Source organism: Xyrauchen texanus, chromosome 16, assembly GCF_025860055.1.
Source record: "Xyrauchen texanus isolate HMW12.3.18 chromosome 16, RBS_HiC_50CHRs, whole genome shotgun sequence".
NCBI lineage: Eukaryota > Metazoa > Chordata > Actinopteri > Cypriniformes > Catostomidae > Xyrauchen > Xyrauchen texanus.
In genome coordinates, this window is record NC_068291.1 from 20572649 (window position 1) to 20586596 (window position 13948).

The 13948-nt window shown below is 49.5% G+C and overlaps 1 protein-coding gene across 3 annotated transcripts in view; it reads right to left on the reverse strand.

Annotated features, from left to right (window-relative positions):
* The window catches only part of LOC127657362 (disintegrin and metalloproteinase domain-containing protein 12-like), a 173451-nt gene that overhangs the window by 64488 nt on the left and 95015 nt on the right, over nucleotides 1–13948 (reverse strand). For all 3 annotated transcript variants that reach the window (XM_052146113.1, XM_052146111.1, XM_052146114.1), the window contains one exon: nucleotides 5843–5991. In XM_052146113.1, the coding sequence (XP_052002073.1) occupies nucleotides 5843–5991 (149 nt within the window). The remainder of the gene's footprint in view (nucleotides 1–5842; nucleotides 5992–13948) is intronic.

The following is a 13948-nucleotide window of genomic DNA, read 5'->3' on the forward strand; positions in this document are numbered from 1 at the left end:
ACTTTTGAGGAAATGAGGTAAGGGTTTCCACATATGTGGACATATGTTTATCAGGGCACTGATACACAAAAAATGAAAACAGGTTTGAAGGAAAAAAAACTTAAAGAGGTTTCTTACCAGAGGCACTTATGTTGGCAATGTGTCCGTAGCAGGGATGTGCACGAGTAGTCAAATATTTGAAGATGAGTTCTGCAATAATTAGTCGAATAGCAAAAATACTATTCAAATGTTGTATAGTTTTGCTTTGCTGGCCATATATACAGTGAGATGCATGTTAAATCCTGAACACACAAACTAAAACTGTAATGCACTGTGTGGCGCTGTTGAGTGTGGACACAAGTTGATCACATTCGTTGAGCAAACTGTTCTGTCAGTATGTTCAGATGGACACCAGAAAATCGGGATATTTTGAGAATGTGGCTTACTGTGGGAAAGCTGAATTGCAGTTTAAATGTACTGGATAAGCAATGTACACTTTACAGCAATGTACACTTTACAAGGTTAAACCCTCTAAAAATTGGCCCCATTCACTTCCATTGTATGTGCCTAACTATATCCACAATAATTGCTTTTTTTCAAGAAAATGAGTCAAAATAATTTTTTTATGCCGCAAATGCTATTGAATTAACTTAACTTGTATTGAACTCAGAATATTCCTTTAAGTTTATTAAACTCTGAGTTCACTTGAACCAAAGAAATCAAGTTTAAACTGTGAAAACTCCTAGTACAAATGCCTGTAATTATTGTGACGAGTCTAATGGATGTAAACAAACATGTTATTATAACATAGCTTAATGATTAATACATTTTTACAGTGTACCAAAAAGTAGGAACTAAACTATAATTTGTCTAAACTACAACCCCAAAACCCCCAAATGACACTCTGCACAGTGGATATTCTGGAAGATGGGGACAAGCTTTAGCACTCCAACATTCTTTTAAAAGCACCTTCCTTTCTCAGAGGTACTATATCCATTTAACTATGCATCCACTGCACTAGAATTTAGAGATATAAATCTTTAAAAGGCAAAGCAAAATTATGTCAACCCCCTTTCTGTACCGGAGGCTAAAAGAGACTACAAAACCTCTCCTGAATGATTTTTTTCTGAGGTAGCTTTAAAAAGCCCAGAGAGGTTTATTCCCAGCATTTTATCTAGGTGTTATATGAACACATAATGGAAGAACAGGGTTACACTGTTTGTTGTGGCCGTTATCCAGGGATGAGCAGTCCAACAAAAACATCCCCACTCTGAGATAAGACAGCCACAGCAGCGAGATTGCAAACCAGTCACAGCTGAGAGTGGACAGACCATTACCAGTGACTGACTTGAGCGATATGACTGAAACTGTAAACCACAGTCTTACTCCAGATCAAATGCTGGATTTTCTGAAGATTTACAGAAGACTTGATGGACTGTCCTAGACCTCATTGTGCAAAATACGCCCAAACCACTTTCACAATGAATATTCAATTGTTTTAAAGTTGAGTATGGCTGATCAGATTCCTTCATCCTTTCACTCTCAGTTCCACTATCATTTCACAAACATTTTTCTCTCTTTTGTACATTCTCCACCAATACATCTAGAGAATCCATTCCAAGTCCATTGTCTGATAAGGAAAACTGGCATAAATGTAAGGAGTGAAATCTCCCATTATAAGCTGGCCTCACCTTATCAAACTGATGTTTACCTGTGCCTGACACCAGTCATATGCCCAAAACCATTACCGACAACCGTGTTATCACGGGAAGCCAGGCGACAGCTGAATTTCTGAAATCCAAATTTCTGAGTGCACAAAGCAAGCCTTCTGCCTATCTGCAAATCCATGAGATTGAGCAGTTTTAATCCAATACCTGTTTAACGTCAGTGGTGACGAATGGATGTGTGGTGCAAATTCATCACTGATAGACGGCTAATTAACCTCAGGTCAATAAGATGCAGGTAACAGGCTGATTTTTCTCTTGTGTACATGAATAATGAGTGCTTTATTTAGCCATTCCCCACATAATGGCACTCTTTGGAGCTCTGGAGTGATGTCACTGCAGTGCAATAATGCATCAAATCCAGGTAGGTTACTCCATTCTGCATAACATAGGCTACATTCACACAGCAGCAGAAAACAGTTGTCAGTCTTGTTTTAGAGTGTTAAATATGGTTATGTTCCCACACAGATTGGTTATGAACAAGAATGACAACCGCAGTCTATATGTGAACATACTGTCCATTAATTAACTCTATAAAACCTGACATGAAATAATAGTCTGAAAATTATAATTTTATTCGATCATATTTGATACATCAGACTTAAAAGGTCATTATCCTCCAGAGACCCAGTTATTCATTTTTGCATAGGACGTTTGGTATTTACTTTTCTCTTTGCCCACACTACATGCCAGAATAGTAAATATTTACTAAATTAAAAGGACTCCATGGGCTTTTCAGAGAAACCCAATGTTTGGTAGTTTGGCAATGACAACTTCCTCTCCTTTGTCTATAGATATGTATCTATGATAGTTGTAATTGAATGACATTACAATTCAACACATCAAATACAATATGAATAAAATATATTTAAAAAGAATTTAAAACAAAATTGTATCTTATGTTTTTTTTACAAAGATGACATAACGTCCTGGGACACCTGAGACAGGAGGACACCCTTGGTAACGAGCAGATGGGGTGCGGTATCTTGAGCCGTGCCGGTGTAGGATGTGTTGGATAGCCTCTGTCTGCTGCTTCACTTGGCTGTCAGGGACGACGTAAACCTACAGGCCCTGGATGGGAGCTTCGGGCGCCCGCGCCAGATGGCAGTGCTCTGTGGGTATAGGCGCACTGCGAGCGCCTTATCCACAGGGGGGATCCCCGAATACCCCTTGGTCACCCCACCATCGAGGGTAGTGAGGGCGGTGGAGCTGAAAGATCGGGACCGGGCAGTAAAAGGTGCCTCCCACGACCTTATCAGCTTCACATGTACTTCCGGGAAGAAAGGAGCTAGGGCTCACATGGCTGTGAGCGGCGCTGCAGGCCCAGGAACCAATCATCGAGGCACGAGGGTTCAGGGGAGAGCGGAGGGTTCCACTCTAGCCCAATGCTCACGGCTGCCTGGGAAAGCATGTCCATCATTTTGGTGTTAGCCTGTGACTGGGCGACCGTACCCGAGGGCTGAAGCCCAGCCGAGGCCTCCGATCCCGACTGGACAAGTCCCCAAGGTGGATAGGGCGGTTGCGTTCCACCTGTGCCCCGAAGAGCCAGTGCCACCGGACAGGACGCCTCCGCCCTGCATGCCATGGGTCTCATGCAAGTCCACCAAGCCAAGGCACTTAAGGATCTGCACTTGGGTAGTACTGGCCCCGATGTGCAACTGACCTCGCTCTCAGAGCCATGAAGGTCACAGCGTGGGCACTCGGGCAGGCGATGGTCACCCTTGTGGTCCAGGTCGAGATGTGCGACGTTGACAAGGCTCGAGGGCATCCCCTGCGTCCAAGCAACAGGCAGCTCCGCCTCAACCCTAGCCCAGCTCTCAGCCCGGCATCGAGAACCATCGAGCACATGCCCCCCGTCTCCAGGACATCCTCTAGGACCTGGAAGGCTCCTAAGCACTCCTGAGATGGAAGACCCAGGGATTCAGATGTTTGCTCCGGAGCTGGTACCAAGACCACTCCATCCCAAGGTGGAGAGCAGGCAGGAAAATCCTTGTTTTCCCACATTGTTAATAAAAGAGCGATTTCCTCACTTTCTGGGTCATCTAGCCGGTGCGCGCAGTACTCACGGCACCCCGGCAACAAAAACCCCAGTCCCGGCTCCCCGGATGCAGTTACTTCATCTCCGGACCCACGACTCCCCTTCCCCGGTGGGCCGGCACTGACGAGTTCCAAGGACGTCTTCACAGGACCTCCTCCTCAGTCTCTAACCTGCCCCCTGTCGGGTGCGCAGAGGTAGGTAAGTGCTTTGAGTCTTTTCTCAGCACCCAAGCGTCAGGACGCGCTTTTGCCTCCCGACGCATTATCGCCTGATCCCCTCGCTGCAAAGCTCCACCCGGTACGTAAAAAACGATCATCCCCTTAGTGCCCCTTGCACGGAGCTTTGACGCATGGCTTTCGCTGTCCAACCCGTCACGCTGGTTGACCAGGACCATCTGGCTCGGCTACGTGATAAAATTCGCCAGGCTCCCACCTCGTTTCAGCGGTATTCGCTCCACTTCGATGCAGGGCGAAAACGCCAGCACCTTATGGGCAGAGATTACAACTCTGCTACTCGAGTGGTGGTTGCATAGTGGGCTAAAGCACATAACTGTTAATCAGAAGGTCGCTGGTTCGATCCCCACAGCCACCACCATTGTGTCCTTGAGCAAGGCACTTAACTCCAGGATGCTCCGGGGGAATTGTCCCTGTAAATTGTCACTGTAAGTCTCTTTGGATAAAAGCGTCTGCCAAATGCATAAATGTAAATGTAAATGCTACTCAAGGACGATATAGAGCCTGTCCCTCCAGCCGAGATGTAGAAAGGTGTCTACAGTCCTTACTTCATCGTACCCAAAAAAGGCGACATCGACCCTTCCTACGGTTTGCGTTCGACAGCTAGGCATTTCAGTACAAGGTCCTCCCCTTCGGCCTGTTGCTGTCCCCGCATGTCTTCAACAAGGTCGCAGAGGAAAGCACAGCAACATTAATTATAGTTAGTAAGAGGAGCCCACGGCATGGCCGAGGGTCAGTTAGCAACTTTTTTAACAAGTTTTCTCTCTAAATGTAAAGCAATTGAAAGCCCATTCCCAAACATACAGCAACTTTTTGCATAACCGTGACAGAAAAGATCCTGGAAATGAAATTATATTTATATTAGCTGGCCATGTGATGTCGGTTAAATTCAAGCCTCTCCATGATTTTCAGTGATAAATTGATAAGTTAAGCCTACCAATCTCTCTTTATACACAATTTTTTTCTTCATTTTAATGCACTGTTTTTCATTTTCCATCTTCCTTTTCCTGTTCTTCACCCCAGGCCAGAATGCATTCCCCCTCTTACTTTTTGTCATGTGACAGTCAGAGCAATGGGCTATACAAAGGGTTAGCTATGAAGGTACCTGTTGATAAAATAAAAAAATACAAATGCAAATTTGAACCCATTTAAAATGGCTTTAAGTTCAAATTAAATCAAATAAAAGTTAAATAAAATACATCCTTTCAATATTGTTTACAATTATGCTTTTGATCATTTGTATGTATTCTAGAAGATTTAAAAAGTATGATTTTGACACACAGAGTGTTGGACTTTATACTCGAAGACCACGGTTCAAGACAAATCATACACGCAAGCGGACACGTGAGATGAGAGTGTCACAGAAGTGACAGAATGATGTGGTTATTTCAGAAAATGTGCTTTTCATTTCTCTTTTTATTTTCAGACACTATCGGTAAGGTTTAAGCATTGGTTAAGGGTTAGGATGTCTGTTTTGTGTCTACCTCTCATTTGATTTTAGATCACTATTGGTTAGGTATAAATTCAAGTTTTAGGCTTGGGAGGTACATTTTACTCATTAAAACATCCATCTAATATTCACCTTAAAAACTTTGTCTGATTACGACACCATTTCACATGCTTTTGGCACCCCCCGCTAGACATTTCACTGGGGAACTGCAGTCAAAAGTGTAATAAGGCATGTAATTCTGTTTTGCTAATATTTTGCCATGGTCAAATAATGAGAGCAGGCTGGAAAAGGGGATTGACTTTGGTAATCCGTTCATACAGACAGTTTTCAAGCTACTCCTCTAAGCTATACATTATGAACAGGACAATTTGGTCGTCACATCTGTCAGTAGCCTATACATGGTTGCGCTCATACTCACCCTGTAGAAGGAGTCATGATGCAGCCGCCACGGTCAACAGTCATCCTACAGCCGCACCCCCGCTCTGGAGTGTCGTGGTTCATTCCAAAGTTGTGGCCCAACTCATGGGCCAAAGTCACAGCAGCTCCTAGAGGATTGTCGGAGTGATCCTAGAAAACAACACAATGTCATCATATGTCACATCTTAAACCACTTTATGCTTTTCTTTATTGTTTCTTGATGCATTAATTATATTGTGAATTTCTGTAAACTAGCCTATATATATTATATTTAATATTAATTGATTCTGAAGGATAGAAAGAATGGAACAAAATGCATGTGTTTTGAGATACGTTTAAAAAGCGGATGTTCTTTTTACTAAAGATACATGCTCATGCGCAAGAAGCTGAATAAATGCGAGATGGAAGAATAAAAACATACTGGTTTGAAATTACTTAGAGTGAAAAACTACCCCAAAAAGTTAATAATTTAAAGTACAGTAAGAGGACAAAATTGGTTTTAGGCTTTATTCATTGCTTTAGACACTAATGCGGTTATTACGTTTCTTGAAGGACTATAACTGAAATCTGTTGCTCTGCATTTCCCTCTCAATAGATCTCTCTTTCAAACACACTCTCCTCACATTCTTCTTCGAACTCTTAAAGTCTCTTTTGACCTTGCCATAAAACACATACAGTACAAGTATCCTCTCACTTATTTTCCTTCATTTTGCTTTCTCATCTCCTCAATGTGCCCTCTACACTCTCACAACACAAGAGAAGGCAGCGGAGCTTCAGTACTATTCATTTCAACTGAGGTGAAGTATATCTTCCTGAAGCCTCAAGAGCATTTGAACGTGACCAGAACAGCAGTGCATTAGCCTTCAAACCCATTGTGGTGATGTGGGTGTGGCCGAGGGATGACTGTGGAGAGTGAGGCCGGGAGAGGAAGAATGGTAAGGATTGACACCTGTGTGAAATTATCTCTAACAGCTGTTCTGTGTTACAGTGAGAGCTGGAGAGGTATAAATATGGAGTCCAGGCCAGAGGAGGGAGAGCGGTGTACGCTGCTGAGTTCTTCTGTGTGTGTGTGTGTGTGTGTGTGTGTGTGTGTGTGTGTGTGTGTGTGTGTGTGTGTGCATGCGTGCATTTAAGCTGAAAAGCAAACCATTTATGTTACACTGAAAAGTGTGTGAAAATAAAGACTTGTGTTGAACATTTACCCTGCCCTCACTACTTGAGAACACAAGAACATCTTTCTGAATGTAGCTTCCATCTTTCCACACATCTATTTCCTGACTATCCTTTTCACTTTATTGTACATCCAAATGCCAATTCCAACCTTGATTACAGGATGGAGAATATGACAGGTTGATCTGAGCTTTCAGAGCCATCAGGGAAGATACTCTATATAACTGCTTCATTTAACTTATACAAGACCTATAGTGTGCTAGCAATGGCTGTAAATCTTGAATATGACTGACTTGCTCTTCTCTGAACATAATTGCAGACCAATACAGTGGTTAATGGCCTAGGAACTCCAGACTTAACTATGAAACCACCAAGCTTTTTAAGTACAGCTTCTCTCAATCATTTGCCAGATTGTGTAGGATATCTTAGACATCAAAAGACATTCCAACTTTGGATTCCTATAATCATGTGAGACATGTCCATCTGTGTTGTGGAAAGTCCTTGGAAACTGTAGCTTCTCAAGCTACAAGGTACACATAATTTGAAGTATACTATTAAGTCTTCTATTTAAAAAAATACTACACTACTAGCTACTAACAAAAGTAGCCAACTACAGGGTTGAAAATAACCATGATATGATTTCAAATGTAACCAAAGCCTTATTTTTCTGCTACAAATGAATGAATAAAAAGTTGTTTTTTGAATGAATGAATGAATGAATGCATGCATTAATGAACCATCTTAATTAGGTTGGCAGCATAAAACTTGAACACATAAATACAACAAACAAAACTATAGTTCATCCTAAATTATATCATAGTCAATAACATAGTAATGAAAAACGTCTAGGTTACGTATGTAACCTCCGTTCCCCGATGGAGGGAACGAGACGTTGTGTCAGAGAAGCGCCTCTCTTGGGTCTCTCTTGAGCGCCGATATTCACCTCTGAACTATGAAAAAAGGCCAATGAGAGTTGGCAACCAGTATTTGCATGTCCCGCCCCCAGACATACGGGTATTTAAGCGGTGCAAATACGGGAGTTCATTCAGGATTTTTCTGAGGAGCCGGAAATGGTCCGGCCACAACAGGGGCTCGGCTCAGCGACGTGGCAGGGGAGGACACAACGTCTCGTTCCCTCCATCGGGGAACGGAGGTTACATACGTAACCTAGACGTTCCCCTTCTGTCGCTCTCTCCACGTTGTGTCAGAGAAGCGACACTAGGGATCCACTTAAAAAGAGCCATGCGCTGAGCCGTGTACGTGATCTGCTGATACAGGAGCGAGCAGGTATTCCTACGTGCAGAACAACCAACTGTATCAGGCTGCACGTACCCTTCCCCAATGCCCCATTTAAGCCATCAGGATTCCTTATCGTTACCCTGGAGGGGGGAACAAGGTGATGGCCGCCAACATGGGAACAGGCCAGCCTGGCTGGGCCTCTTTTCTCTCTATGTTTCTCGCATAGAGCAACTACGGCCGGGGCCCTTACACGCATTGAGGGAAGGGGGTCTTAGCCCTTATTAGGGTGGAGAAGACCCTGCGGAGGCCACACCTACCCGGGAGGGGAGGCAAATTTTCAGTGGCAAATACATCGCATGGCCTATACTTATGTCTTATGCGGAAAAGAAGTACGGTGGTAGATCCAGCCTCGCAGACGGGTGAAGCATACAGCACGGCAACCGAGGCAGCTGTAACTGCCTAAGGGAAACATGTCAACTCGTGAGGGGACAGAACCGTGGTTTTACACACAGGGGGAGTCCGAACAGGAGGCCTTACCTGTGGGGCACCTATACCAGTACAGGGTAGCTTGCGGTACCCGCAGTGGTTTGGGTCGGCGAGTTCCTCCGCAGAACTGTGACCCACGAGGGCTAGGGAGGAGTAAACCAGTGTCCCAAACCTGGGATCTCCTGGGAGTGAAGGCGCACTGTTTCCCCTGGTTAGGGGGAAGGGCGCTGGGTGCAAGCGATTCACCCGGTCAGATCGTGGACGTGCCACCGAGTTCTACGGGCTCGGTACCTGAGAGAACACGGGACGATACTGACTCAACTCGGAGATTGTAGAATCTTGCAAAAGTGTTAGGTGTTGCCCAGCCCGCTGCTCTACAAATGTCTGCTAGGGCAGTGCCCCTAGCCAGTGCCCATGAGGACGCAACACTCCTGGTGGAGTGGGCTCGGACCCGCAAAGGGGGGCACAGCCTGGGTGTGATAAGCCAGGGAAATGGCGTCGACAACCCAGTGGGCGAGTCTCTGCTTGGAGACAGCATTCCCTTTCTGCTGTCCCCCAAAGCAGACGAAGAGCTGCTCAGAGCGTCTGGTGCTCTGTGTGCGGTCCAGGTAAATATGTAAGGCACATACTGGACACATCAGTGAAAGGGCTGGGTCTGCCTCCTTCCGGGGCAGCGCTTGCAGGTTCACCACCTGATCCCTGAAGGGTGTGGTAGGAACCTTGGGCAAGTAGCCCGGTCGCGGTCTTAGGATTACGAAAGTGTCCGCCGGACCAAACTCCAGGCAAGCGTCGCTAACAGAGAACGCATGCAGGTCCCCGACCCTCTTGATGGAAGCGAGAGCGATCAGCAGAGCGGTCTTGAGAGAGAGGGCCCTGAGTCCAACTGAGTCAAGCGGCTCGAAGGGGGGTCTCCGGAGTCCCATAAGGATGACCGAGAGATCCCAGGAGGGAAACAGGTTAGGCCGGGAGGAAGTCATCCTCCGGGCACCTTTTAGGAACCTGACGATTAAGTCGTGCTTACCAAGAGACTTGCCGTCTACCGTGTCGTGGTGGGTCGCGATAGCGGCAACATACACCTTGAGGGTGGAGGGGGACAGCCTCCTCTCCAGCCTCTCCTCAAGAAACATGAGCACTGACCTAACTGCGCACTTCTGCGGGTCTTTGGCTCGGGAAGAACACCAGTCCGCGAACAGACGCCACTTCAGGGTGTAAAGATGCCTGGTCGAAGGGGCTCTGGCTTGGTTAATAGTGTCTATGACGGCCGAAGGTAGGCCGGCTAGATCCTCCACATCCCGTCCAGGGACCAGATGTGGAGATTCCAGAGGTCTGGATGTGGATGCCAGAGCGTGCCCCGTCCCTGAGAAAGAAGGTCCTTCCTCAGGGGAATTCGCCAGGGAGGGGCTGTCATGAGGAGCGTGAGATCCGAAAACCACGTCCGGTTGGGCCAGTAGGGGGCCACCAGAGTGACTTGCTCCTTGTCCTCCCTGACTTTGCATAGCACCTGTGCAAGAAGGCTCACTGGGGGAAAAGCGTACTTGTGCAGCCCCGTTGGCCAGCTGTGCGCCAGAGCATCTGTCCCAAGGGGAGCCTCTGTGAGGGCATACCAGAGCAGACAGTGGGAGGTTTCCTGGGAGGCAAACAGGTCTACCTGGGCCTTGCCGAACCGGTCCCAAATCAGCTGGACCGATTGGGGGTGGAGCCTCCACTCTCCGCCGGGCAAGTTTTGTCTTGACAGCGCATCCGCTATCACATTGAGGTTGCCGGGGATGTGAGTGGCACGCAGTGACTCCAGTCGCTGCTGACTCCAAAGGAGGAGACGACGGGCGAGCTGTGACATGTGGAGGGAGCGTACTCCGCCTTGGCGGTTTATGTAGGCCACCACCGTGGTGCTGTCTGTCCTGACTAGGACATGCTTGCCACGAATCAACGGAAGAAATTTCTTCAGGGCAAGAAAAACGGCCAGCAGCTCTAGGCAGTTGATGTGCCAGCGCAGCGGCCTCAGTTCCACCGGCCTGCGGCTGCTGCGCCCGTTGCACACGGCGCCCAACCCAATTTGAGGCGTCGGTTGTAACCAGAACGCGACGGGACACCTGCTGCAAGGGTACTCCTGCCCGTAGAAAGCAGAGGTCTGTCCAGGGTTTGAAGGTTTGGCGGCAGGCAGGGGTAACTTCCACGCCGTGCGTGCCGTGGCGCCATGCTCATCTCGGGACTCAAGTCTGGAGCCAATGCTGAAGTGGTCTCATATGCATCAACCCCAGTGGCGCGGCTGCCGCGGAGGATGCCATATGCCCCAGGAGCCATTGGAAACGTTTCAAAGGGACCACGGTGCCTGGTTCAAAAGAAGCGAGGCATTCCAGCACTGACTGAGCACGCTCGTTGGAGAGACGTGCTGTCATTGAGACTGAGTCTAACTCCAAACCGAGAAAAGAGATGCTCTGGACCAGGGTGAGCTTGCTCTTTTCCCAGTTGACCTGAAACCCTAAACGGCCAAGGTGCTCGAGCACCTGGTCTCTGTGTGCGCATAGTAATTCCTGCGAGGAGGCCAAAATGAGCCAATCGTCGAGGTAACAAAGTATGCGTATGCCCGCTCCTCATAGCAGGGCAAGAGCCGCCTCTGCGACCTTCGTGAAGATGCGAGGGGACAGACACAGGCCGAAGGGGAGGACCTTGTAATGATATGCCTGGCCATCAAACGCGAACCGTAGAAAGGGTCGATGTCGAGGGCGAATTGAGACGTGGAAGTACGCGTACTTCAGGTCTACCGCTGCGAATCAATCTAGATGCCGGACGCCAGATAAAATTTGTTTCTGGGTAAGCATTTTGAACGGGAGTTTGGACAAGGTCAGATTGAAAACTTGCAGGTCCAAGATCGGTCGTATGCCACCGCCTTTCTTGGGTACAACGAAGTAAGGGCTGTAGAAACCCTTCTTCGTTTCGGTCGGAGGGACAGGCTCTATCGCGTCATTGATTAGAAGGGAGGCGATTTCCTCACGCAGGGAGTGGGCATGTTCGCCGTGCACTGCGGAGGAACGAACGCCCACGAAGGGGGGCGGACACCTGGCAAACTGAATTGCGTAACCGAGTCGGATGGTCCGGTGCAGCCACCGTGACGAGCTGGGCAGTGAAAGCCATGCCTCTAAGCTCCGTGCTAGGGGCACCAAGGGGACGAGTATTTTGGACGTACCCGGCAGGGCTTCGCAGCGGTGCGGAACAGGTAACGCGGCGTCGGGAGGCGCTGTGGCGTCCCGAGGCTCTGGTGCTGAGAATAAACTCAAAGCACTTACCTTGTTCTGCGCACCCGGCAGGGGGCGGGTTCATGACTGAGGAGGAGGTCTGATGCTGGCGTCCTCTGGACTCATCTGAACCGGCCGGCCGGGGAACAGTCGTGGGGCTGAGGGCGAGAGCACCGCATCCTGGGCGCCGAGACTGTTGAGGCCTGAAAGCACAGTGCCGTGAGAACGGCATTTGCGGGCCATGTGACCCAGAGGTAAAGGAAATAGCTCTTTTATTGAGAATTTGGGTACCGCAGCCCCCGTCAGGGGGTGCGGCAAATGAAAAAACAAAAGATTCTCCTCCCGGCCCTCCACCGGGGGACGGAGGGGTCTTACCACCTCCGGAGCTAACTTCTTGTACTCTGGGTCCGCTGTCTCAGGGACGCTTGGTAGCCTTCCGGGTCCTCGAAGGGGTCCGTGAGGCAGGGGGCGTACGCTTCCTGCGGTTTGCTCGACGCCGGGGCTGAGAGCTGGGCCCAGGTTGGGGTGGAGCAGAAGGACTTCTGGCCACGGGAGGACGCCCTCGGCGAGCAAGTGGGGCCTGGGCCATGGCGGCAAGCTTGCGGCGCGGCATGATGTGCGAAATGGCCTCCGTCTGCTTCTTCACCAGGGAGAACTGCTGGGCAAAGTCCTCAACGGTGTCGCCGAAGAGGCCGAACTGGGAGACAGGGGCGTTGAGGAAGCAAGTCTTGTCAGCTTCACGCATCTCAACCAAGTCCAGCCATTGCTGACGTTCCTGGACCACCAGAGTGGCCATCGCCTGCCCGAGTGCCTGCACTGTGACCTTCGTCGCTCTCAGGGCGAGGTCGGTCGCTGAGTGCAGTTCCTGCAGCGTGTCGGGATCAGGGCCACCTCCGTGCATGTTGCGAAGTGCCTTGGCTTGGTGGACCTTCAGGAGAGCCATGGCATGCAGGGCGGAAGCGGCGCGTCCGGTAGCACTGTAGGCCTTCGCGGTGAGTGAGGATGTTGCTCTACAGGACCGGGAAGGGAGTACAGAGCGGCCCCGCCAGGTGGTAGTGCTTCCGGGACATAAGTGGAGCGCAACAGCTCTATCCACCTGAGGGATCTCCGTGTACCCGTGACGCGCTCCGCCGTCGAGGGTGGCGAGGGCGGATGAGCAGGTGGCGGTGCGACGAGTGGAGAGGGGTGCTCTCCACGAAGACGTCAGCTCATCATGCACCTCTGGGAAGAAAGGAACCGGGGGGGGCGAGGCTGTGAGTGGCGCCCAACGCCCAAGAACCAATCGTCCAGCCGTGATGGCTGTGGGGAGGATGGAGGGTTCCAATCCAGACCCACGCTGTTGGCTGCCCGGGAAAGCATATCAGACATCTGTGCGTCGGCCTCCTCCTGGGCGTGCAAGCCCGAAGGCGGCAGCCCAGAGGAGCCCTCAGCATCAGAGCCCACGCCCTCCGATGTCGCGCCGAACTCATCTGCTTCCATCGCCAGAGGGTAGGCAGACTGGCTGTGAGGCGAGTCGCCACCACCTCGAGCGGGGACGGGAGTCAACGAGCGTGCCGGGGCACGGGTGGTCCGAGGGGGCGTACCCGGCGGAGCTGCACCCGCTGCCATCCCCGAATCGCCTCCATCGCCAGCCGCATCGTCCTCAATCCCGTGGGAAGAAGGAGCGACGCGGGGGGCGGCTGGAGTGGCCTGCTTACGGTTGTAAGCAAGCCGCGACCGCAGCGTTGTCATGGTCATGTTCTCGCAATGAGAACATGAACCATCCACAAACGCAGCCTCAGTGTGATCGCTGCCCAGACACACGAGACAACGCCTGTGGCCGTCGGAAGCGGAAAGTACTCTACCGCATCCAGGAACAACACAGGGGCGGAAAGTCATCTTTATAAAGACGCGTCCTTAAAAGGACGTTCGACGCCGCTGTGTTTTTGCTCTTTTAGAGGAAATTACTCTTTTAAATAAAATCACTCTTTTATGAATGA